The sequence below is a fragment of the Notolepis coatsorum genome (assembly GCF_963971535.1).
Source record: "Notolepis coatsorum genome assembly, chromosome: 4".
Classification (NCBI taxonomy): Eukaryota; Metazoa; Chordata; class Actinopteri; order Aulopiformes; family Paralepididae; genus Notolepis; species Notolepis coatsorum.
The window spans coordinates 17115878-17143144 of NC_140168.1; the positions used below are offsets into that span (position 1 = coordinate 17115878).

The window sequence follows — 27267 nt, forward strand, 5'->3', positions numbered from 1 at the left end:
TAGGTATCATAGTGGAGGTGCTGGGTCACTTCCTGTAGGTCCTGCATGTGGGTACTAGACAGACAAGACAATATAAGACACTTTATAGTGGAGGTTATAGTTCTCATAGTGGAGGTGCTGGGTCACTTCCTGTAGGTCCTGCATGTGGGTACTAGATAGACAGACAAGACAATATAAGACACTTCATAGTGGAGGTTATAGTTCTCTTATTACATGGCGTTTTAACATTCGCAAAAATGCTTGATTGTGATTGGTCAATAGCGCTCGGTTGCCCATAGCAGCGGTCAGTTATTTTTCTATAACTGACCGCTGTCAGGGGCAACTGAGCAATAATGACCGCTGTTCGCAGCATTTAGATCGCAGCCATGAAAGCTGCTCAGCATATGCACAGCTGCACTCATCAGTGCAAGCTGCCGGCGATGACAGCACGGAGCCACAGAACAGAACAACTGCGTCTGCATTTGATCTCGTCTTGTCGATGGTGTAAAATGAATTAGGTATATTGTTAGTAAGTTAGCCATGTAATAAGCGGGATAATGTATAGCTATACTCGGTCATTGTCGCAAAATAATTGACCTTCACTGACGTTTAGAACACCTCGGCGAGGCGCCTCGGTATTCTAAACTCTGTCGGTCAATTATTTTGCGACAATGACCTCGTAACTATACATTATCCCTTACATAGTGGAGTGCTGGAGGTTAAATAGTATAGTAGTTTTATTTAATTTGATTTAACCTTTATTTAACCAGAAAAGTCTCATCGAGATTAAAAATCTTTTACAAGAGCATCCTGGCCAAGATAGGCAGCAGCACAGTTACAATTTCAAGTTTACAGACAAAAACTATATATATATATATATATATATATATATATATATATATATATATATAAAACATATAGCAATTAAAACCAAAAACAAGGACAATTCACAGAACCATTCATAGTCATTCCAAACATCTGCAGTCGGATGTGCTGGATTCCATATCACTTAGAAGGGTTTTACAGTAAAAGCAACCAGTGAGACCAGCTCATTCCAGGTGGAGGGAGCTGCATATCTGAACGCCCGTTTCCCAGTTCAGTACGGACCCGAGGGACAGGCGGTTAGTAAAAATAAGCACCGGGAACGAAGACCATAACTGCCCATACTTTTTTGTAATATAATAATAGCACAGCTGGACTGATGAGAAAATAAGCCTGATGCAGAAAATCGAACATCAAAATGTAAAATCTCAACATCCATGATGGTTATCATGGCTAGCATGACTAGTAGACAGACGAGTAATGAAACTAATTTGTACATTTTAGTGGTTCAAAAACATACAGCCATATACAGCCACTGTAACACTTGATTTATCAACACACACGCACTCAACACCATCCAACCTTATGGTCTGAATGAAGAAATTAATTTGTCTCACTTCTTGTGATAGCTCTTTATGCTTATTTGTTGTATTCGTATATGTGGTAATATGACTTTGGCTGTACTAAGATGACACACCGGACATGCCCCATCAATGAGACTGATCTATGGGGGGGGGGGGGGTATTTAAAACTAGTCATTCAAGCCTAGTCTTTTGTCGACTCTGAAGAAGACTGTTTGCAACAATACAAATGGTGAAATTGACCATGTGCTCCAGAATGAATCTCTTAATTCAGATCACTGGATTTATTGCCTGCTAGCATGAGCTCTGATCTAAGTGAGAGAAGTGATTGAGGCGCCACTCACATGAGCAGCTGATCTAAGTGAGAGAAGTGATCCACTCACATGAGCAGCTGATCTAAGTGAGAGAAGTGATCCACTCACATGAGCAGCTGATTTAAGTGAGAGAAGTGATCCACTCACATGAGTAGCTGATCTAAGTGAGAGAAGTGATCCACTCACATGAGCAGCTGATCTAAGTGAGAAAAGTGATCGAGCCGCCACTCACATGAGCAGCTGATCTAAGTGAGAGAAGTGATCCACTCACATGAGCAGCTGATCTAAGTGAGAGAAGTGATCCACTCACATGAGCAGCTGATCTAAGTGAGAGAAGTGATCCACTCACATGAGCATGGTCCTGAGCTTCAGGAAGTCGTTGTGTTCTGGGTTCTCCACCTCCACCACGCCCCAGGGGTACAGACGACCCCTCACCTTCTTCCCCTTGGCCTCGATCTGCTGGTTGGAGCCCACCACCGCAAATGGGATGCTGGCCTATGAAGCAGAAGGTCAAATGACCGCTATGAGACAGGGATGTGACCTCTATGAGACAGCCAGGGATGTGGCAGGGATGTGACCCCTATAGCCAGGGATGTGACCCCTAAGACAGCCAGGGATGTGACTGCTCTGTTGACTAGAGTCTAGACCAATTATTGGTTCGATGTATCCATGGGCCAATTGGGTGTACTACCCCTTTACCCCACCTGTGAACTTGGTCATCGTAGGATGAAACAGGATGCTTCATGAGCTAAGCTGCGCTAACGTTAGTTGGTTAGGATGAAACAGGATGCTTCACTAGCTAAGCTGCGCTAACGTTAGTTGGTTATGATGAAACAGGACGCTTCACTAGCTAAACTGCGCTAACGTTAGTTGGTTAGGATGAAACAGGACGCTTCACTAGCTAAGCTGCGCTAACGTTAGTTGGTTAGGATGAAACAGGATGCTTCACTAGCTAAGCTGCGCTAACGTTAGTTGGTTAGGATGAAACAGGATGCTTCACTAGCTAAGCTGCGCTAATGTTAGTTGGTTAGGATGAAACAGGACGCTTCACTAGCTAAGATGCGCTAACATTAGTTGGTTAGGATGAAACAGGACGCTTCACTAGCTAAGCTGCGCTAACGTTAGTTGGTTAGGATGAAACAGGATGCTTCACTAGCTAAGCTGCGCTAACGTTAGTTGGTTAGGACGAAACAGGACGCTTCACTAGCTAAGCTGCGCTAACGTTAGTTGGTTAGGACGAAACAGGATGCTTCACTAGCTAAACTGCGCTAACGTTAGTTGGTTAGGATGATCTAAGGGAGGAGCAGGTTTCACCTTTAGGGTCTAAGGGAGGAGCAGGTTTCACCTTTAGGGTCTAAGGGAGGAGCAGGTTTCACCTTTAGGATCCTGGTCTGCTCTTTGAAGTCCTCGTCTTCATCAGATTCAGCGTCAGGGAGGTGGTAGATCTTAATACCGTGTTCATCAATCTCATCCAGAACCTGGATTAGAAACAAGGGAACAGCTGGTTAGACCACCATGTCTAACCCCAACCGAACCCTTTCCCATCATTCATCAAGTCAGTGGTTCTCAAACCTTTTCTGTCAGGCCCCCTTTGCCCCCCCCCCCCCCCCCCCCCCCCTCGACCCAACAACATAGCCATGAAATTGAAATTAAATTAATTGAAAATATGGGGGGAAATTATGAAACAACATGTATATACGAGTGAGTGCGTGAGTGAGTCAGTGAGAGTGAGAGAGAGCGAGAAAAAACCAGGCTCAGCCCCTCCCATTCCTCACTGTTGTAGTTGTACTGTGTGTTGTAGTTGTACTGTGTTGTAGTTGTACTGTGTTGTAGTTGTACTGTGTTGTACTCTGTAGTTGTACTCTGTAGTTGTACTCTGTGGTTGTAGTTGTACTGTGTTGTAGTTGTACTCTGTGTTGTACTTGTACTGTGTTGTAGTTGTACTGTGTTGTAGTTGTACTGTGTGTTGTAGTTGTACTGTGTTGTAGTTGTACTGTGTTGTAGTTGTACTCTGTGTTGTACTCTGTAGTTGTACTCTGTGTTGTACTCTGTAGTTGTACTCTGTAGTTGTACTCTGTAGTTGTACTCTGTGTTGTAGTTGTACTGTGTTGTAGTTGTACTCTGTGTTGTACTCTGTAGTTGTACTCTGTAGTTGTACTCTGTGTTGTAGTTGTACTGTGTTGTAGTTGTACTGTGTTGTAGTTGTACTCTGTAGTTGTACTGTGTAGTTGTACCGTGTGTTGTAGTTGTACTGTGTAGTTGTACTCTGTAGTTGTACTCTGTAGTTGTACTGTGTTGTACTCTGTAGTTGTACTGTGTTGTACTCTGTAGTTGTACTCTGTAGTTGTACTGTGTAGTTGTACTCTGTAGTTGTACTGTGTAGTTGTACTCTGTAGTTGTACTCTGTAGTTGTACTGTGTAGTTGTACTCTGTAGTTGTACTGTGTAGTTGTACTCTGTAGTTGTACTGTGTAGTTGTACTCTGTAGTTGTACTGTGTAGTTGTACTCTGTAGTTGTACTCTGTAGTTGTACTGTGTAGTTGTACTCTGTAGTTGTACTGTGTAGTTGTACTCTGTAGTTGTACTGTGTAGTTGTACTGTGTAGTTGTACTCTGTAGTTGTACTCTGTAGTTGTACTGTGTAGTTGTACTCTGTAGTTGTACTCTGTAGTTGTACTCTGTAGTTGTACTCTGTAGTTGTAGTTGTACTCTGTAGTTGTAGTTGTAGTTGTACTGTGTAGTTGTACTCTGTAGTTGTACTCTGTAGTTGTACAGTGTTGTACTCTGTAGTTGTACAGTGTTGTACTCTGTAGTTGTACTCTGTAGTTGTATTGTGTAGTTGTACTGTGTTGTAGTTGTACTGTGTTGTAGTTGTACTGTAGTTGTACTCTGTAGTTGTACTGTGTTGTAGTTGTACTCTGTAGTTGTACTCTGTAGTTGTACTGTGTTGTAGTTGTACTCTGTAGTTGTACTCTGTAGTTGTACTGTGTTGTAGTTGTACTCTGTAGTTGTACTGTGTTGTAGTTGTACTCTGTGTTGTAGTTGTACTGTGTTGTAGTTGTACTCTGTGTTGTAGTTGTACTGTGTTGTAGTTGTACTGTGTTGTAGTTGTACTGTGTTGTAGTTGTACTCTGTGTTGTACTCTGTAGTTGTACTCTGTAGTTGTACTCTGTGTTGTAGTTGTACTGTGTTGTAGTTGTACTCTGTGTTGTACTCTGTAGTTGTACTCTGTAGTTGTACTCTGTGTTGTAGTTGTACTGTGTTGTAGTTGTACTGTGTTGTAGTTGTACTCTGTAGTTGTACTGTGTGTTGTAGTTGTACTGTGTTGTAGTTGTACTGTGTTGTAGTTGTACTCTGTAGTTGTACCGTGTGTTGTAGTTGTACTGTGTAGTTGTACTCTGTAGTTGTACTCTGTAGTTGTACTCTGTAGTTGTACTGTGTTGTACTCTGTAGTTGTACTGTGTTGTACTCTGTAGTTGTACTGTGTTATACTCTGTAGTTGTACTCTGTAGTTGTACTGTGTTGTACTCTGTAGTTGTACTCTGTAGTTGTACTCTGTAGTTGTACTCTGTAGTTGTACTCTGTAGTTGTACTGTGTAGTTGTACTCTGTAGTTGTACTCTGTAGTTGTAGTTGTACTCTGTAGTTGTACGGTGTTGTACTCTGTAGTTGTAGTTGTACTGTGTAGTTGTACTCTGTAGTTGTACTCTGTAGTTGTAGTTGTACTCTGTAGTTGTACAGTGTTGTACTCTGTAGTTGTACGGTGTTGTACTCTGTAGTTGTACTCTGTAGTTGTATTGTGTAGTTGTACTCTGTAGTTGTACTGTGTAGTTGTACTGTGTAGTTGTACTGTGTTGTAGTTGTACTGTGTTGTAGTTGTACTGTGTTGTAGTTGTACTGTGTAGTTGTACTCTGTAGTTGTACTGTGTTGTAGTTGTACTCTGTAGTTGTACTCTGTAGTTGTACTGTGTTGTAGTTGTACTCTGTAGTTGTACTCTGTAGTTGTACTGTGTTGTAGTTGTACTCTGTAGTTGTACTGTGTTGTAGTTGTACTCTGTAGTTGTACTGTGTTGTACTCTGTAGTTGTACTCTGTAGTTGTACTCTGTAGTTGTACTGTGTAGTTGTACTCTGTAGTTGTATTGTGTAGTTGTACTCTGTAGTTGTATTGTGTAGTTGTACTCTGTAGTTGTACTCTGTAGTTGTACTCTGTAGTTGTAGTTGTAGTTGTATTGTGTAGTTGTACTCTGTAGTTGTACTCTGTAGTTGTACTCTGTAGTTGTACTGTGTTGTAGTTGTACTGTGTTGTAGTTGTACTCTGTAGTTGTACTGTGTTGTAGTTGTACTGTGTTGTAGTTGTACTCTGTAGTTGTACTCTGTAGTTGTACTGTGTTGTCCTCACCCTGCGCTTCAGCCTCTCCCGCTCCCTCAGGGTGAGAGTATCAGCCTTAGCGATGACGGGGACCACGTTCACCTTGTTATGGATGGCCTTCATGAACTGGACATCCAGGGGCTTCAGACTGAGAGGGAGGGATATATATATATATATATATATTAGAGGTGGGCATAGATAATTTTTTTTTATCTATCTGCAATCCTGGAGTTAATCTAGATTAAAATGGCTCATTTGAAGTCTGCCGAAGGTGTGTTCTAGTGTTCTACGCTAGTGTGCTAGTTACTGAAAAATAGTAACTCAGTTACTTTGCTAGTTACTTCATTTCAAAAGTAACTCAGTTACTTTACTACCGGTAGTTACTTACACCCAAAAGTAATGAGTTACTGTGAAAAGTAACTATTTAGTTACTTAAAAAAAAATGTATTGCTCCCATTGATGCCCTTACAGTCAACATCTGTTGATCATTTTGACAGTTTCCACTAATCGTCTCTCATTCTCCCCCTTTCTTCCTCACTCCCCACGAGAGACAGAGAGAGAGAGAGAGAGAGAGAGAAGAGACGGATGCGATAGAGAGAGAGAGACAGAGAGACACAGAGGAGAGAGAGAGACAAAGGTGAGCGATGGAGGGAGCGAGGGAAGAGGAGAGAAGAGTGATGGAGGGAGCGAGGGAATAGAACGATGGAGGGAGCGAGGGAATAGAACGATGGAGGGAGCGAGGGAAGAGAGAGCGATGGAAGAGAGGGAAGAGGGATGGAGGGAAGAGAGAGAGCGAGGGAAGAGAGCGATGGAGGGAGCGTGGGAAGAGAGAGCGATGGAGGGAGCGAGAGAAGAGAGAGCGATGGAGGGAGCGAGAGAAGAGAGAGCGATGGAAGAAAGCGATGGAGGGAGCGTGGGAAGAGAGAGCGATGGAGGGAAGAGAGCGATGGAGGGAGCGTGGGAAGAGAGAGCGATGGAGGGAAGAGAGCGATGGAGGGAGCGTGGGAAGAGAGAGCGATGGAGGGAAGAGAGCGATGGAGGGAGCGTGGGAAGAGAGAGCGATGGAGGGAGCGAGAGAAGAGAGAACGATGGAAGAGAGCGATGGAAGAGAGAGCAATGGAGGGAGCGATGGAAGAGAGAGCGATGGAGGGAGTGAGGGAAGAGAGCGATGGAAGAGAGAGCGATGGAGGGAGCGATGGAAGAGAGAGCGATGGAGGGAGCGATGGAAGAGAGAGCGATGGAGGGAGCGAGGGAAGAGAGAGCGATGGAGGGAGTGAGGGAAGAGAGAGCGATGGAAGAGAGAGCGATGGAAGAGAGAGCGATGGAGGGAGCGAGGGAAGAGAGAGCGATGGAAGAGAGAGCGATGGAAGAGAGAGCGATGGAGGGAGCGAGGGAAGAGAGAGCGATGGAGGGAGTGAGGGAAGAGAGAGCGATGGAAGAGAGAGCGATGGAAGAGAGAGCGATGGAGGGAGCGAGGGAAGAGAGAGCGATGGAGGGAGTGAGGGAAGAGAGAGCGATGGAAGAGAGAGCGATGGAAGAGAGAGCGATGGAGGGAGCGAGGGAAGAGAGAGCGATGGAGGGAGTGAGGGAAGAGAGCGATGGAAGAGAGAGCGATGGAGGGAGCGATGGAAGAGAGAGCGATGGAGGGAGCGAGGGAAGAGAGAGCGATGGAGGGAGTGAGGGAAGAGAGAGCGATGGAGGGAGCGATGGAAGAGAGAGCGATGGAGGGAGCGAGGGAAGAGAGAGCGATGGAGGGAGCGAGGGAAGAGAGAGCGATGGAGGGAGCGAGGGAAGAGAGAGCGATGGAGGGAGCGAGGGAAGAGAGAGCGATGGAAGAGAGAGCGATGGAGGGAAGAGAGCGATGGAGGGAGCGATGGAAGAGAGAGCGAGGGAAGAGAGAGCGATGGAGGGAGTGAAGGAAGAGAGAGAGCGATGGAGGGAGTGAGGGAAGAGAGAGCGATGGAGGGAGTGAGGGAAGAGAGCGATGGAAGAGAGAGCGAGGGAAGAGAGCGATGGAAGAGAGAGTGATGGAGGGAGCGAGGGAAGAGAGAGCGATGGAGGGAGTGAGGGAAGAGAGCGATGGAAGAGAGAGCGATGGAGGGAGCGAGAGCGATGGAAGAGAGAGCGATGGAGGGAAGAGAGCGATGGAAGAGAGAGCGATGGAGGGAAGAGAGCGATGGAAGAGAGTGATGGAGGGAGTGAGGGAAGAGAGAGCGATGGAGGGAGCGAGGGAAGAGAGCGATGGAAGAGAGAGCGATGGAGGGAAGAGAGCGATGGAAGAGAGTGATGGAGGGAGTGAGGGAAGAGAGAGCGATGGAGGGAGTGAGGGAAGAGAGCGATGGAAGAGAGAGTGATGGAGGGAGCGATGGAAGAGAGAGTGATGGAGGGAGTGAGGGAAGAGAGAGCGATGGAGGGAGTGATGGAGGGAGTGAGGGAAGAGAGAGCGATGGAGGGAGTGAGGGAAGAGAGCGATGGAAGAGAGAGTGATGGAGGGAGCGATGGAAGAGAGAGTGATGGAGGGAGTGAGGGAAGAGAGCGATGGAAGAGAGAGCGATGGAAGAGAGGGAAGAGGGATGGAGGGAGCGATGGAGGGAGCGAGGGAAGAGAGCGATGGAGGGAGTGAGGGAAGAGAGCGAGGGAAAAGAGAGCGATGGAGGGAGTGAGGGAAGAGAGCGAGGGAAAAGAGAGCGATGGAGGGAGTGAGGGAAGAGAGCGATGGAGGGAGTGAGGGAAGAGAGCGATGGAAGAGAGAGCGATGGAGGGAAGAGAGCGATGGAAGAGAGTGATGGAGGGAGTGAGGGAAGAGAGAGCGATGGAGGGAGCGAGGGAAGAGAGCGATGGAAGAGAGAGCGATGGAGGGAAGAGAGCGATGGAAGAGAGTGATGGAGGGAGTGAGGGAAGAGAGAGCGATGGAGGGAGTGAGGGAAGAGAGCGATGGAAGAGAGAGTGATGGAGGGAGCGATGGAAGAGAGAGTGATGGAGGGAGTGAGGGAAGAGAGAGCGATGGAGGGAGTGATGGAGGGAGTGAGGGAAGAGAGAGCGATGGAGGGAGTGAGGGAAGAGAGCGATGGAAGAGAGAGTGATGGAGGGAGCGATGGAAGAGAGAGTGATGGAGGGAGTGAGGGAAGAGAGCGATGGAAGAGAGAGCGATGGAAGAGAGGGAAGAGGGATGGAGGGAGCGATGGAGGGAGCGAGGGAAGAGAGCGATGGAGGGAGTGAGGGAAGAGAGCGAGGGAAAAGAGAGCGATGGAGGGAGTGAGGGAAGAGAGCGAGGGAAAAGAGAGCGATGGAGGGAGTGAGGGAAGAGAGCGATGGAGGGAGTGAGGGAAGAGAGCGATGGAGGGAGTGAGGGAAGAGAGCGATGGAAGAGAACGATGGAGGGAGTGAGGGAAGAGAGAGTGATTGAGGGAGGGAGTGAGGAAGGAAGGAAGGAAGGAAGGGAGGGACAGGAAATATTGGAATGGAGAGATGGAGGGAGAACATGACATCAGAGAGAAAATATAAGCGAAGCTGAAAAACATTAATAACCACGAAGTGTCAATAGATAGTTTTAGACTACTTTTCAAAGTATATCTGTCTGTCTGTCTGTCTGTCTGTCTGTCTGTCTGTCTGTCTGTCTGTCTGCGTGTCTCTCTGTCTGTCTGTCTGTCTCTCTCTCTCTGTGTGTCTGTCTGTCTGTGTGTCTCTCTGTCTGTCTGTCTGTCTGTCTGTCTGTCTGCGTGTCTCTCTGTCTGTCTGTCTGTCTCTCTCTCTCTGTGTGTCTGTCTGTCTCTCTGTCTGTCTGTCTGTCTCTCTGTCTGTCTGTGTGTCTCTCTGTCTGTCTGTCTGTCTGTCTGTCTGTCTGCGTGTCTCTCTGTCTGTCTGTCTGTCTGTCTGTCTCTCTCTCTCTGTGTGTCTGTCTGTCTCTCTGTCTGTCTGTCTGTCTCTCTGTCTGTGTGTCTCTCTGTCTGTGTGTCTCTCTGTCTGTGTGTCTCTCTGTCTGTCTGTCTGTCTGTCTGTCTGTCTGTCTGTCTGTCTGTCTGTGTGTCTCTCTGTCTGTGTGTCTCTCTGTCTGTGTGTCTCTCTGTCTGTCTGTCTGTCTGTCTGTCTGTCTGTGTGTCTGTCTCACCCGTGGCCCAGAGGGGAGATGAAGTAGAAGCAGCAGTGCACCCTGTTGTCCACGATGTGCCTGCGGTTCAGTCCACTCTCGTCGTGGAGGTAGCGCTCAAACTGGTCGTCTATGTAGCTGATGATGGTGCTGAAGCTAAAAACAGGAAAACACAAACTTATGTTTTAAAAACAAACAGTCCAGGCACAAAAACACCTTTCAAATTATATCCACTTAGTATTTCAGATATGAATTTAGTGAAAGATTTGAGTTTATATTTAATTACAGATTTAGATTGTGTGCCACGATATCCTAATTTAATTACAATCAATTTCAAGTTAGAAGAGAGAGCGACGGAAGAGAGGGAGGGAGCGATGGAGGGAGTGAGGGAGCGATGGAGGGAGTGAGGGAAGAGAGCGATGGAGGGAGCGAGGGAAGAGAGAACAATGGAAGAGAGAGCAATGGAAGAGAGAGCGATGGAAGAGAGGGAAGAGCGATGGAGGGAGCGAGGGAAGAGAGAGCGATGGAGGGAGCGAGGGAAGAGAGAGCGATTGAGGGAGTGAGGGAGGTTAGTTAGAAGTTAGTTTTTATTTGTCACGTATAAAGTACATTACAGTGAAATGCGTGGTTCTGTATGAGCCCATGAGAAGACGGTAAGCACAGTCAAATGTTTTAAGAGGAATAAAGTCCCAACACTATACAAATATACAAACTAAAGTACAATGAAAGTACAATGAAGTAAAAATGCAGACAATGAGCCTTGGCCCTGCAACGCTTTGTGTAAATGTCCTGGAGAGTGGGAAGCAATTGTGCGTCCGGCTGATCGAGCCACTCTCTGCAGTCTGCTGCGGTCGTGCGCGGTGCTATTCCCAAAACCAGGAGGTGATGTTACCAGTCAGGATGCTCTCTATTGTACATGAGTAGAAGTTCTTAAGGATCTTCTGACTCACTTTGAACTTCTTAGGCGCCTGTGTGGTCCATGTCAATCCTATTAAAAGATGACGAGTGATGATATTTAATTATTGCTCAGCCTTGCATCACAGGTTGCTAACACATTTGAGTGCCGACCACGAGATTAGTCGGGTTAACTCGCCATGCGTTGAGTGCCGAGGCCCGAGAAAACTTGGGTTTTAATAGTTATTTCTTTTATTAGCAATATCCATACATTTTTCATCCATCCAGCCTGACGTTATCATTGGGAATGGGTCCGAGCTCGAAAAGGGCAAATACCGCCGCCTATCGTCTCCCGGATGGTATGGCACATCATTGGATTGGATTGGGTGGGGCTGTGAATCAGAAAAAAAGTCCGGTCCGGGGTTTTCCCTTCTCTGGCAAGCAGTATCCGTTACCACATTCACTGGGGAGGCTCGGAGCAGCTTTCGATTACGTGTTTTGGACAATAACGTTGGATCAATAAACACTATCAATATTTGGAATGGCGATCAGGAATTGGATTAATCTTTTTGCAGAACATCTGATGTGAGGTAAGGACTCTATGTTACCAGTTTTGGGTTAATCAGATGTTTTTTTCACAGCGATCACAACGTGCGTGTTTGTGTGCGTAACGTTAGCGCTAAGCACGGCATGGATAATCGATTTTTCAGCCCGCTTCTCTAGCGTGCATAAGTACACATATACTAATCGATTATCTAGCGTTTATTTGAAAACGATCATAAAATCAGCCGAACAACGTGTTTTGTGTATTCCACTAAAGAGCCATTATCGTAGAATTTCTCTGGAATTATTAGAAATCTCCAAAACTATACTCGTATTCAAAACAGTATAAAACGGGAATGTACATGTTTTTTTTTTATCCACTTTTTCTCCTCTTTTTCCCCCATCCCCAATTACCCGCTGTGCCAATTCTCCCCTCCCCTGTCTTGAACGTTGCTCGCATATGCCCCCCACTGGCCGGTTGTAGGGAGGATAGAAGCCTTGCATCACGTGTCCCCTCCGATACACGAGGAGGCAGCCGGTCACATCTTTTCACCTGCCAGCACGGACTCTCATTGGCGAGGTGTAACGTGTGGGAGGCTCACACTACCCCCGCCATTTCCTGTCTCTGCTGTGCAGGCATCCCCCAACCGACCTGTAGGAGTCGCTGTCCTCAACGTCCAGATTACCACCCAGCGACTTCCACCCACTAACTCTGCCAATTGAGTCAGTATGACGACTGGCCCAAGCCGGAGGCAATCTCCGCTGCACCACCCAGCCGCATCCGTTTCGTACATGTTGACTGCAAGCAAGTCATTGATAAGCGAGGGGTGTTTTAGACCCATAGCCATAATTTAAGATATAGTTTAAGCCTTCGCAAATTTCCCCCGACCTCCCACTGACTTCCTTATTGGCACGGTAGCCCTAATATGGTCAAAGGGGCGTGGCACTCAAAAGTGTTAATGTCCGGCGTACCGTATACGGTACGTCACGCACGTCGCGGCACTTTGCCCTCGTCCGTCGGCTCCGGGCTGCATTTTTTGCCGTGCAACCAATACATTGTTGGAAAGTTGAATTTGCCGCCTTTCGATCGTCACCAAACACTCAACTTATGCAGTACGCTGAATTATTGCGGTACACACATTACAAAAACCTTTGTAAAACCCACATTTTCTGTGGGATTTTTATAAACTTTGGACCTGTATGACTAAGACTTCAGGCTATGGACCCGTTATGTTTTCCAGCTCCTACCTCTCAGCTGGAACCCAAAAACAGGCATCTGGCAACAAGTCAACACAAAAGGAGCAAATATTTTATTTCAGTGTGTTCAAACCTCTGTTTCTCTATTACATTAGCACTCAACGTGATTTTTCTTTATTGTGTAAGAAACTTCAGAATGTTACCTTTCAAAAGAGACCAGACTCATGCATGTGCTATAAGTATAATAAATCGCAAATTACTTTGGGCATGCAATCGACAGGCGTTTTATGCTAAATGTGCCCGACTGTTAAGAGGTTAAAGGAACATGCCAACATTATGGGAAATGTGCTTACAGTCTTCTCCAGAGTCAGGCAAGAAGATAGATACCAATTTTCTCTCTTCAGTTCAGCATTCAGTAGAAAGCTATCCGGCTGCAAGCTAGCCTAGCTTAGCACAAATGAATTGAAGCGGATATGGACCACTAGCCTAGCTTAAAACTCCGGGAGAGGTGTTTTTGGCCAACAGCTAGGCTAGCTGGTCCATATCAGCTTCCATTAATTTATGCTAAGCTAGGCTAGCTAGCTTTCTACTGAACGCACAAAGGAAATTGGTATCCATCTTTTTGCCCGACTCTGGAGAAGACAGTAAGCACATTTCCCATAATGTTGGCGCGTTTCTTAACTAGATTCACCTTTTGCTACATTTTTGGTACCAGTCCAGTCCAGTGTAGTCTCCTACCAGTCCAGTCCAGTGTGGTCTCCTACCAGTCCAGTCCAGTGTGGTCTCCTACCAGTCCAGTCCAGTGTGGTCTCCTACCAGGCCAGTGTGGTCTCCTACCAGGCCAGTGTGGTCTCCTACCAGGCCAGTGTGGTCTCCTACCAGTCCAGTGTGGTCTCCTACCAGGCCAGTGTGGTCTCCTACCAGGCCAGTGTGGTCTCCTACCTCTCCTACCAGGCCAGTGTGGTCTCCTACCAGGCCAGTGTGGTCTCCTACCAGGCCAGTGTGGTCTCCTACCTCTCCTACCAGGCCAGTGTGGTCTCCTACCAGGCCAGTGTGGTCTCCTACCAGGCCAGTGTGGTCTCCTACCAGGCCAGTGTGGTCTCCTACCAGGCCAGTGTGGTCTCCTACCTCTCCTACCAGGCCAGTGTGGTCTCCTACCAGGCCAGTGTGGTCTCCTACCTCTCCTACCAGTCCAGTGTGGTCTCCTACCAGTCCAGTGTGGTCTCCTACCAGTCCAGTGTGGTCTCCTACCAGTCCAGTGTGGTCTCCTACCAGGCCAGTGTGGTCTCCTACCAGTCCAGTGTGGTCTGTGGTCTCCTACCAGTCCAGTGTGGTCTCCTACCAGTCCAGTGTGGTCTGTGGTCTCCTACCAGTCCAGTGTGGTCTCCTACCAGTCCAGTGTGGTCTGTGGTCTCCTACCAGTCCAGTGTGGTCTCCTACCAGTCCAGTGTGGTCTCCTACCAGTCCAGTGTGGTCTGTGGTCTCCTACCAGTCCAGTGTGGTCTCCTACCAGTCCAGTGTGGTCTGTGGTCTCCTACCAGGCCAGTGTGGTCTCCTACCAGGCCAGTGTGGTCTCCTACCAGGCCAGTGTGGTCTCCTACCAGGCCAGTGTGGTCTCCTACCAGGCCAGTGTGGTCTCCTACCAGTCCAGTGTGGTCTCCTACCAGTCCAGTGTGGTCTCCTACCAGGCCAGTGTGGTCTCCTACCAGTCCAGTGTGGTCTCCTACCAGTCTTGGCTGTTGATGGCGTCTCCGTATCCTGGCGTGTCCACCACGGTGAGACGCAGTTTCACACCACGCTCCTCGATCTCCACCGTGGATGCCTCGATCTGAACCGTCCTCTCGATCTTCTCTGTGGCCAGAGGACAGGAGGGGGGGGGGTTAGAAAACAGAGGAAAAACACAATGAGTGGCGGTCCCAAATTCTATCCGAGTCAGGAATACTGCAAGAGTTTGTTTCATGAGAGGTGTGTGTGTGTGTGTGTGTGTGTGTTCGTGTGTGTGTGTGTGTGTGTGTGTGTGTGTGTGTGTGTGTGTGTGTGTGTGTGTGTGTGTGTGTGTGTGTGTGTGTGTGTGTGTGTGTGTGTGTGTGTGTGTGTGTGTGTGTGTGCGTGTGTGTGTGCGTGTGTGTGTGCGTGTGTGCGCGCTCTACCTGCAGCTCCAGGGATAATTCTCTCTGGGTAAAGGTCCGTCAGGAACAGGCTGTTGATCAGAGTGGACTTTCCCAGACCAGACTCACCTGAGGACGACACAAGGAACAATCACTAAACACCAGTCTGATGTCTGTGTTACGGTGTCAAGCTGGAGGAAAGGGTTCAAATAACCCTGGTCTGACCCACATCACAACCTAAGCAGAAAAGAAGGGTTCAAATAACCCTGGTCTGACCCACATCACAACCTAGCGGAAAAGAAGGGTTAAAATAACCCTGGCCCACCTCACGTTAGCGAACTGTTCTGCATGTTTTTCCATTGGCTTTATCTTATTGGGAGGTGTGTAATTAGTAATTTAGTAATTTAGGACCTGCTCCGAGGTCATCAATTGGCACACATGCGATGCATGCATGCAATTCGTATCTGCGATTAACCCATCACGTCGCCCTTCCCCCCCAAGGGCAGCCGGGAGCAGACAGGCGTCAACGTGAGCCGGGCCAGGGGACCAATCCAAGTGCTCCTGTCCGTCTTCGTCAAGGACGCCACAGCGTTAGCGATCTTGTTGTTGTGCATGTTTTTCCATTGGGTTTATCTTATCGGGGGGGGGAACCCTTGCGAGCACGGGGAGAACATGTAAACTCCACACAGAAAGGCCTGGGAGATACCCCACCTGGGTAACTGGCATCATGGAAACCTGGTCCCCAAGCGGGAATCGAACCCTGGACCTTCTTGCTGTGAGGTGACAGTGTTAACCACTAGGTCCATCTTATGAGAAGAGTAGTACATAATGTACTGGACTCTCGAGGCAAGAGGGAGAGAGAACCATCTGGGTCTCAGCCAGGATGAACAAGTTAACCCTACATGGTAAAACAAACGCTCCCAAAGTATCCCCTCTGAGAGCAGCAGGGTTGTCCCGAGAGACCCCCCCCCCCCCCCCACGGGCCCTCGCGACACATTCTTCTAGGGTTTATTTTAAGATAGAAGGGGGTGATGGATGTACAATAGGACTACCCCTCTCTCTCCCTACTCACACGAGAGACAGAGAGAGAGGGAGGAGAGAGAAGCAGAGAGGAGAGAAGCAGAGAGGAGAGAAACAGAGGAGAGAGAGAAGAGAGGAGGGTGGAACAGAAATGAGAGAGGAGAGATTAGATTATTTAAATTGTTTTGATTGTTTTAACACTGGCGTTGGAAATATGTTTCCCATGTCAATAAAGCCCCTTTGAATTTAATATAAATGAGATGAGAGAGAAACAGAAGGAGAAACGGAGGAGAGAGAAGCAGAGAGGAGAGAAACAGAGGAGCGAGAGACGGAGGAGAAAGAGACAGAGAGGATAGAAACAGAGGAGAGAGACAGAGACAAACACTGTTGCTGTGGACAGGAATTATTTTGAAAACGGAAATGCATTTTTAGAAATGTATCCATGAGAAGGGGAGAGACACACAGAGAGAGAGACCCACGGACGGACACAGAGAGAGACACACAGACAGAGAGATAGAGACACACAGACAGAGACCAACAGAGAGAGACCCACAGACAGACAGATGGAGAGCGAGACACACAGATAGAGACCCACAGATAGAGACCCACAGACAGACAGATAGAGAGCGAGACCCACAGATAGAGAGACCCACAGACAGAGACCCACAGATAGAGAGACCCACAGACAGAGACCCACAGATAGAGACAAAGAGAGAGACACACAGATAGAGACCCACAGATAGAGAGACCCACAGACAGAGACCCACAGACAGAGACCCACAGACAGAGACCCACAGACAGAGACCCACAGATAAGAGAGACCCACAGACAGAGACCCACAGACAGAGACCCACAGACAGAGACCCACAGACAGAGACCCACAGACAGAGACCCACAGACAGAGACCCACAGACAGAGACCCACAGATAGAGAGACCCACAGACAGAGACCCACAGACAGAGACCCACAGATAGAGAGACCCACAGATAGAGAGACCCACAGATAGAGACAAAGAGAGAGACTCAGACAGAGAGATAGACAGAGAGACCCACAGATAGAGACAAAGAGAGAGACCGAGAGAGAGCGAGAGAGACCCACAGACAGACACAGAAGTGTGACCCCAGAGTACAGAGAGCAAGACGAGACAACGCATCGCTTCCTGTTGCCCCGGTTCCACTCCCTCAGGAGGTCAGAGGTCAGGACACGGCATCCTGTATCCATGTTCTCTGTGGCCGTCACATTCCACTCCTGCCACTAGAGGGACTCGTCAACATTATCATTCCCTCACCAGGCCAAGTATAACATCAGATATCACACAATATCGTCTCGGATGACGTGCGTTTCCAGTACGCTCCATGTGTTCCAAAAGGTCTACCGTCTCCCACCAATAGAAACTCATGTTAGGTCATCCAATCCATTGTACCGCATGCAATATAAAATTGAAATTGTAGTTTTCAATCAACATTGTCAAATATTTCAGAAATCATTTCATAAAAGTAATAAAAAAAAGAGAAAAAAATTATTGTATGCACAGAGCTTTTAGAAAGGTGTAGAATAAAAGTATTAATACATCCACAGAGCTTTTAGAAAGGTGTAAAGGTTTCTAAATGATTACCTCTACATAAATATGTTAATTATAGCACCTTTAACCCTTTCACTGCCGCACTACCAAAACGGTTAACCCTTTCACTGCCACACACAACAGCGGCCGTCGGTTGTGTGATAGTAAAGGGTTAACCTTCGGTCATGTGGCAGTGAAAGGGTTAAAGTAAGAAATAGAATAAAATAAATATTACTACGACAGACTCACCGACCACCATCAGGGTGAACTCGAAGCCTTTCTTCACCGACTTGCGGTGCACCTGGTTGGGAAGGTTGGCAAACCCGACGTACCCCGGGGTCTCTGGGTTGGTGAACTGGCCCTGCTGCTGGAAACCAATCACAGAGAGGCGGAGGACAGGGATGTCCCGATTAACCAATGTCACTATTAACAGTGATAGTCAATTACTAGGGGAAAATCATCATTTTGGGCACCAAACCAGTCAACAAATTAATAAGCTAAATGAAAGCTTACTCTTAAATATACAGAATAGCTACTGTTAATCACCGGCTAAATAAATCACATTTTAGTAATGACTCAATAAAACAAAAAAGACATTAACAAAAATTAACATTAAATTCCATTGCAGGACCAAACATTTGATAAATAACAAAAATAAGTGTGTGTAAAATGCTTATGCATCTTTCCCCCTCCAGAATGTTGCAAAATGAACTATCGGATAATAATCCGATTTATAATGTATAATTAGTAATTACTCAAGACTATAATTGTACTGTACCATCAGAATCTCATGCCGAGATCCCTAGCTGAGGACAATCAACTGTTTAATATATACATAATGCTTCCGATATTCAACCAATTAAAAAAGGAAGCATGCTGAATGAGTTATGTCCTTAAAAGAATTATGAGCACATCTCTAGTAAGACCTAAATTTGACTTGTGCATGATTCCAGTCGAGAAACACAATTTTACAAATGTGTCAATTAACAAGGTCCTGTGACTTGGACCGGGAACTTCTTTAGTCGAGGGCGGGAACCAGTCCTAATATTTTACAGTACATTTGAACCCGGGACCCAGGGCCAGAGGCTACATTAATTCATTCAGTTTATGTCCCAGCATTAGACGGGGAGAAAGTTACTAACTAACTCAGTTCATGTCCCTGTCAGCATTAGACAGGAGAGACTAAACTAACTCAGTATTAGACAGGAGAGACTAAACTAACTCAGTATTAGACAGGAGGAGAGACTAAACTAACTCAGTATTAGACAAGAGGAGAGACTAAACTAACTCAGTATTAGACAGGAGAGACTAAACTAACTCAGTATTAGACAGGAAGAGAGACTAAACTAACTCAGTATTAGACAGGAGAGACTAAACTAACTAATTTCATGTCCCTGACTCAGCATTAGACAGGGAGGAGAGACTAAACTAACTCAGTATTAGACAGGGGGAGAGACTAAACTAACTCAGTATTAGACAGGAGGAGAGACTAAACTAACTCAGTATTAGACAGGAGAGACTAAACTAACTAATTTCATGTCCCTAACTCAGCATTAGACAGGAGGAGAGACTAAACTAACTAATTTCATGTCCCTAACTCAGCATTAGACAGGGGGAGAGACTAAACTAACTCAGTTAATGTCCCTGACTCAGCATTAGACAGGGGGAGAGACTAAACTAACTCAGTTAATGTCCCTGACTCAGTATTAGACAGGGGGAGAAATTAAGTCAGTGTATGTCTCCCTGACTCAGCATTAGACAGGGGGAGAGACTAAACTAACTCAGTTAATGTCCCTGACTCAGTATTAGACAGGGGGAGAAATTAAGTCAGTGTATGTCTCCCTGACTCAGCATTAGACAGGGGGAGAGACTAAACTAACTCGGCATTAGACAGGAGGAGAGACTTAAACTAACTAATTTCATGTCCCTGACTCAGCATTAGACAGGGAGGAGAGACTAAACTAACTCAGTATTAGACAGGAGAAGAGACTAAACTAACTAATTTCATGTCCCTGACTCAGCATTAGACAGGGAGGAGAGACTAAACTAACTCGGCATTAGACAGGAGGAGAGACTAAACTAACTAATTTCATGTCCCTGACTCAGCATTAGACAGGAGGAGAGACTAAACTAACTCAGTATTAGACAGGGAGGAGAGACTAAACTAACTCAGTATTAGACAGGAGGAGAGACTAAACTCACTAATTTCATGTCCCTGACTCAGCATTACAGGGAGGAGAGACTAAACTAACTCAGTATGTCCCTAACTCAGTATTAGACAGGAGAGACTAAACTAAATCAGTATTAGACAGGAGGAGAGACTAAACTAACTAATTTCATGTCCCTGACTCAGCATTAGACAGGGGGAGAGACTAAACTAACTCGGCATTAGACAGGAGGAGAGACTAAACTAACTAATTTCATGTCCCTGACTCAGCATTAGACAGGGAGGAGAGACTAAACTAACTCAGTATTAGACAGGAGGAGAGACTAAACTAACTAATTTCATGTCCCTGACTCAGCATTAGACAGGGAGGAGAAACTAACTCAGTATGTCCCTAACTCAGTATTAGACAGGAGAGACTAAACTAACTCAGCATTAGACAGGGGGAGAGACTAAACTAACTCAGTTAATGTCCCTGACTCAGTATTAGACAGGGGGAGAAATTAACTCAGTGTATGTCTCCCTGACTCAGCATTAGACAGGGGGAGAGACTAAACTAACTCGGCATTAGACAGGAGAGACTAAACTAACTAATTTCATGTCCCTGACTCAGCATTAGACAGGGAGGAGAGACTAAACTAACTCAGTATTAGACAGGAGGAGAGACTAAACTAACTAATTTCATGTCCCTGACTCAGCATTAGACAGGAGGAGAGACTAAACTAACTCAGTATTAGACAGGAGGAGAGACTAAACTAACTAATTTCATGTCCCTGACTCAGCATTAGACAGGAGGAGAGACTAAACTAACTCAGTATTAGACAGGAGGAGAGACTAAACTAACTAATTTCATGTCCCTGACTCAGCATTAGACAGGGAGGAGAGACTAAACGAACTCAGTATGTCCCTAACTCAGTATTAGACAGGAGAGACTAAACTAACTCAGTATTAGACAGGAGAGACTAAACTAACTAATTTCATGTCCCTAACTCAGCATTAGACAGGGGGAGAGACTAAACTAACTCAGTTAATGTCCCTGACTCAGTATTAGACAGGGGGAGAAATTAACTCAGTGTATGTCTCCCTGACTCAGCATTAGACAGGGGGAGAGACTAAACTAACTCGGCATTAGACAGGAGGAGAGACTAAACTAACTGATTTTATGTCCCTGACTCAGCATTAGACAGGGGGAGAGACTAAACTAACTCGGCATTAGACAGGAGGAGAGACTAAACTAACTCAGTTTATGTCCCCGACTCAGCATTAGACAGGGGGGAGAGACTAAACTAACTCAGCATTAGAGAGGGAGGAGAGACTAAACTAACTCAGTTTATGTCCCCGACTCTGAAAGTAGACGTGTTTTAAATTGACCTGGCTTTTCATAATCCCAGCGATGTTGACAGGCGGTTATTAAAGACATCTGCCCACTAACAGCTCAGATGTTAGGAGGAGACCACGCTGACCTCTGCCGTCTGTTTACAAAAGACCATCAGCATTCCAATGTTTATGACCCCTTACTGTAGCAGGTAAATGGGAAGGGCACATCTGGTATCACTAGCCACACTAGCACAGAACCCCAGAGATGTTACATTCAGGGACCTGGTTATCAGACAGTAAATAACATCCTAGATCCAAAGCCACAAGACATTATCAAACCATGTTAGACTTTAGCATGGTAGATCAGAACAGGAGGCTATGGAACAATACAGGAGGTGATGTTGATTTCAGCTCCCTATACAACAGGAGAAGAGAGTAGAAAGGCTGGTGACAGAGCTGGAAGCTTTTAAGGGGATTCCTTAAAAAGGAACATGCCAATATTATGACAAATGTGATTACCATCTTCTCCAGAGTGAGACAAGAAGATAGATACCAGTTTCCTCTCGGTGCCTTCAGTAGAAAGCTATCCGGCTACATGGTAGCCTAGCTTAGCACAATGAATGGAAGCGGACAGTACTGGTTAGCCTAGGCATTGGCCAACTTTTAAGCTAGGAAACCAGCTTCCATTCATTCAATGCACAGAGAATAAACTGGTATTTATCTTCTTATGCGACTCTGGAGAAGACAGCAAGCACATTATCCGACTCTGGAGAAGACAGCAAGCACATTATCCGACTCTGGAGAAGACAGTAAGGACATTATCCGACTCTGGAGAAGACAGCAAGCACATTATCCGACTCTGGAGAAGACATTAAGGACATTATCCGACTCTGGAGAAGACAGTAAGAACATTATCCGACTCTGGAGAAGACAGTAAGGACATTATCCGACTCTGGAGAAGACAGTAAGGACATTATCCGACTCTGGAGAAGACAGGAAGCACATCTGAAATCAAAGTCTGCGATTTTCCTAAAGAAACAACTTGGAGCACACTCTCACCCAAACTCCAGAGTCATCCCTACTCTCACCCAAACTCCAGGGTCATCCCTACTCTCACCCAAACTCCAGGGTCATCCCTACTCTCACCCAAACTCCAGGGTCATCCCTACTCTCACCCAAACTCCAGGGTCTGTAGCACCATCTCATCCATTATAGTCTCACCTGTCATAGCAGATGTTGGACTAGCATAAATCACCCATGCACAATACATATTGTGTACAAATTGTTTTGAAATCTGGAAATGTCCATAGCAAGCCAGTATTTAGCGCTGCCGTTTGATTTAACTTGCGGCATCAATAGCTCCCCACCCCCCCCCCTTTCAGTGGAGGGGAATGAGCTCATTATTATTACTATAATGAGCTGCATGTGTATGAACCAAGCATCTCACTGTAATGTACCTGTACTTTATACGTGACAAATAAACTACTTCTACTACTACTACTACTACTACTACTGAAGAGGCCTGAGACAGCAATGTGCTCTCATTCTGCCTCCAGATGGGGACACAAGAGGCCTGAGACAGCAATGTGCCATCATTCTGCCTCCAGGGGGTGGGACACAAGAAGAGGCCTGAGACAGCAATGTGCTCTCATTCTTCCTCCAGAGCGGGACACAAGAGGCCTGAGACAGCAATGTGCCATCATTCTGCCTCCAGGGGGTGGGACACAAGAGGCGTGAGACAGCGATGTGCTCTCATTCTGCCTCCAGGCTGGGACACAACTCATGAGTCATGGGGGAGAGAGAGAGAGAGCAGCTGGAGGTTTGTGCTTGACTGGTTTCTGAGTGGCGCTGCATGAAAAGACAAGCGCTGTGTCTAAAATATGCTAAGTACAACCCCCATTAATCCTACTACTACTAGGTAGAGATCGTGCACTGATATACTGGCAGGTAGCGAACTTACCTTCAATTTGTCAGCCTGAGACATCTTTCTGGTCCGTCAACCTGCCAGGAGGAAGATTCAGTTACACCAAAGTGTCAATCACACTCTCCAACAGACATCTCTTTTGTACAGAAATCTCCCGTCGACTTGTAATGTAGATATCTGTAAAAACACAATCTGAGATTTGTAATGGTGCGTACTGCGTAGTGTGTCACAGTCTTGTGTATTCTATGGACTGACACTCTGTCGGTGATTAAACACATTCTGAGTAGTAACTTCAGTTTTGTATCGTAGTAGGATGGGAGGCCTGTCTCAGTGTGAGAGACAGGAAGTCTGCTGTGTGTGAGTCACCACAGAAAACTCGACAGCCCTCTCTTCCTGCCTGCTTTGATGGGTGGGCAGTGACTAAAAATGGAGGTCCCACAACACATAGCTTTCTCTTATAGATAAGGCCTGGTTCATAATAGGCTACATGTGTCCCATCTCAGATTTAGAATATGGTTAATACCATCATAGAGGCAACCAAGAACAACGTTACCATTGCCTAGTCTTTACGGACTTGACAATGAATGAAACCTCAAAGCAGAAACGTTGGGGCCACATCACTGAGACACAAGAGAGAGGCTAATGAATGAATGAAAACTTTATTTAACAGATTGCAGAATGGGTACAATACAGTACGGCTCAATACACACAATTGTTAGGGGGATGCAGACCAGAGAAAGACTTTCGTCTTGTTTACATCAGGGTCCCCCATTTTCAATTCATAGTGAATTCATAGCTTCACATAAAACATTACTGACCAGTCAGGTCGCTGACGTCACTTTCAGACACTTACTAGACGTTGTAGCAACTTTTGCTAAAGTTTCTTCAGCTAATGACGTTAAAACATCTCACTTCATTCATACAGAAGCTTCGTTTTAAAGACAACTAGTCTGCTGTAGATTAGATTCAAATGTATCGTCATCATCATACAGCACAAGTACAGTACAACGAAAAGTAGTTTGAGAGGAATTAAACTAACGTTCAGGCTGAAGAAGTCAAAAGCTAGCTACGTTAGTTATAGCTGTTTGTTGGTGAAATTACGTTAGGCTTTTTGGTCGTTAAACCGTTATATTTGTACGGCCTGTGTTTAGCAGATATATTGTACAATAAAGCTAAAGCTCGCTAAGCTACAACGTTAGCTCAAATCAGAGTCACTTGATAAACTGACTCTAGCTAACAGCGAACTAGCTAACTGGCTGTTGTTAACACACAGGATGCTACTAGCCTCTCCCTCTGTGGGGCTTTTTAATAACACTACAATAAGACAACACCTGAATGAGACTGACGACTGGAGAAATAAATAAATGAATGATGTGTAAAAGAGTTATTATTACCCCACAGCTAGTGTGTGAAACACGGAGGAGTCGGAGGGTCTTGATGGGGATGAGCCTCAAATTCTTCAGATTCCGCTGCAGCTCCTTCCTTACCAGCACGGACCACAATGCACCGCGCGAGAGCCCTAATGGAAACATGAATGAAATTAAATGATGTGATTGTTGTTGTGTCAATCATTCATTATCATCATCATATGCCCTCATTTTCAATGATACATTACAAACATAATTCATACATGATAAATACCCCCAAAAAATACAATAAACAATACAATATACAATAGGTTAAATCATAAAACATGTGTACAATCAATTAAGACAGTTTACAGATTATTGATTGATTGGACTTTTTTTTTAACAGATTGCAGAATGGGTACAATACAGTACGGCTCAATACACACAATTGTTAAGGGGATGCAGACCAGAGAAAGACGTTCGTCTTGTATACATCAGGGTCCCCCATTTTCAATTAATCATAATGACATACATGACATACAGGGTAGACAGTACTGTTGCATCTGTAACAGAGGCAACTCGCCCCTGCCACGAATTCGACCATGCCTTGAGTGGGAGTTGAACCCCAGGCGTCCGCACTGCGGGCGACATCACAAACCGTTGCGCCAAGAAAGGAATTCCCTACTAAGCGCTCAGTTTGGATGCCTCTGGGGAGTGAGTTTTACACCCGTTACACATCTAGACATTTATGACATTTATGACATACCAGATCTACAAATATACAGTATGGTGGAATGGTTGGTGATCAAAGATCTAAACTGACCAAAGTATACCAAAGTATTAAGGCTTAGAGTTTGTGAACAGTATACATACATTATGGTTATGTAAGACATGGAATACAGACCTTTAACAGAATGTTTAGAACGTACATTTGCACAATACGAGGAGTTTGTACATTGGTGCAGAGTGCAGACAGAAAAGTAATAAAGTTGAAATAGAAAGTAAGTACTACAGTCAAAAATCTAATTAAAATGTAAATATTTGAGCAAAAATGAAAACATGTGCAAAATTTTCAAAAGTTAAAACGCTGTGCAGGAATGTGCAAGATATAGGAAATGTGCAAAGGTTAGCAGTCTGTTGTGGAGACCGTTAATGTGGAACTTCACTCAAATAAAACAAATTGAATATGTTATTTCCATGGTTTAACACAGTGCAATCAATATCTGTGAACATTGATTGATTGAAAATTGTATTAACAGATTGCAGAATGTGTACAATACAGTACAGCTCAATACACACAATTGTTAAGGGGATGCAGACCAGAGAAAGACTTTCGTCTTGTTTACATCAGGGTCCCCCATTCTCAATTCATCATAACATAATATGACACACATGACATACAGATAGACAGTACTGCTACATCTATACATTTATGACATATTTTACAAATACAGTATTGTTTGTGATACAAAGAGAGTATATACATTTGACGAAGAAACTGTACATTGGAGGAGGTTGGGTAGGTGGGGTGGAGCGGGGGGAGGGGACTGTACATTGGAGGTGGGTGGGGTGGGGGTTGGGTAGGCGGGGTGGGGGGGTAACTGTAAATTGGATTATCGACGAAACCTTACTTGGTTACTCTCTCAAAGCCAAAAAACAGAGAAGTAAGAATCAAACTTGTGATGTCATCGAGTATAAAGTCTGCAGCTGCTCCATAGACAATGACTGGGAGACTGGTTTTGTGGACAGAATGTTTGCTTTAGTTTTTATATCCAAATGAACTGCATTCTATAGTAATGATCTCAGTTCTGAAACAGAACATGTGCCTATGAACTCAGAACATTCCCCTTGATTCTCTGTGTCATCTATAAAATCCTTCCAGATGCATTGTCTATGGAGCAGCTTCAGACATTATACAAGTTTGAGTTTTAACAATTTGGGAGAGAGTTGCTAATTTTCACTAATATCTTTGTAATGTCTACGAATTCACTGTCTTATAGACCAGAGGAATAACATGTATACAAATTCACTGTCTTAGACCAGAGGAATACGAATGAACTGTCTTAGACCAGAGGAATAACATGTACGAATTAACTGTCTTAGACCAGAGGAATAACTGTACGAATTAACTGTTTTAGACCAGAGGAATAACTGTACGAATTAACTGTCTTAGACCAGAGGAATAACATGTACGAATTCACTGTCTTAGACCAGAGGAATAACATGTATGAATTCACTGTCTTAGACCAGAGGAATAACTGTACGAATTAACTGTCTTAGACCAGAGGAATAACTGTACGAATTAACTGTCTTAGACCAGAGAGATAACATGTACGAATTAACTGTCTTAGACGAGTTAGACCAGAGGAATAACATGTACGAATTCACTGTCTTAGACCAGAGGAAACTGGGTGCAGTTCCTCTTTAATGTAATATGTACTATATATATCCAGGGTGGGAGGAGTTAGGGTCCTGGAGTGACGGCAGGTTTCAGCCAATCACCTCCTCAGCAGAGCATGTGACTCACTGCAGTCTGCCTTGGCAGTGGCCACAGCTACCAGATGGTGAGAGAGGAGGTGATCACGGTATCTATCGCATCATCATCACTGGTTTGACCTTCCCCAGCTGCCGTAGGACAGTTTGACCTTCCTCAGCTGTCGTAGGAAGCACGTCCTCTGTTGTGCTTTTATGGTGATGGAGCTGATGTTCAAGATAATATATTCCTTTATTGATCCCTTGGGGAAATTCAGGCATCATAGGAGCATGGGGGACTGGGGGAGGTACAGGTATGGGCAGGGTAAATGGACTGCATTTATATAGCACTTTTATCCAAATCGCTTTACAACTTATGCCTCACATTCACCCATTCACTCACACATTCACACACCGACAGCGGAGGCGACCATGCAAGGTGACAACCGGCTCATCAGGAGCAGTTAGGGGTTAAGTGTCTTGCTCAAGGACATTTCGACATGCTGCTAGGAAGAGCGGGAAACAAAATGATTACCAGACGACCGCTCTACCTCCTGAGCCACTGTCA

The 27267-nt window shown here is 45.5% G+C and overlaps 1 protein-coding gene across 2 annotated transcripts in view; it reads right to left on the reverse strand.

The window, feature by feature from the left end:
- The window catches only part of septin2 (septin 2), a 31609-nt gene extending 7238 nt beyond the window's left edge, over window positions 1-24371 (reverse strand). The window contains exons 1-9 of one of the 2 annotated variants that reach the window (XM_084313654.1): window positions 24273-24371; window positions 22915-22955; window positions 17723-17837; window positions 14935-15021; window positions 14512-14635; window positions 10172-10306; window positions 6094-6211; window positions 3073-3174; window positions 2046-2191 (exon numbers count right to left, since the gene is read on the reverse strand). In XM_084313654.1, the coding sequence (XP_084169780.1) occupies window positions 2046-2191; window positions 3073-3174; window positions 6094-6211; window positions 10172-10306; window positions 14512-14635; window positions 14935-15021; window positions 17723-17837; window positions 22915-22938 (851 nt within the window). In that variant the 5' untranslated portion in view covers window positions 22939-22955; window positions 24273-24371. Of the gene's footprint in view, window positions 1-2045; window positions 2192-3072; window positions 3175-6093; window positions 6212-10171; window positions 10307-14511; window positions 14636-14934; window positions 15022-17722; window positions 17841-22914; window positions 22956-24272 lie in introns of both variants that reach the window. The other variant, XM_084313653.1, reaches the window with a different exon arrangement.
- Window positions 24372-27267: the final 2896 nt, after the last annotated feature.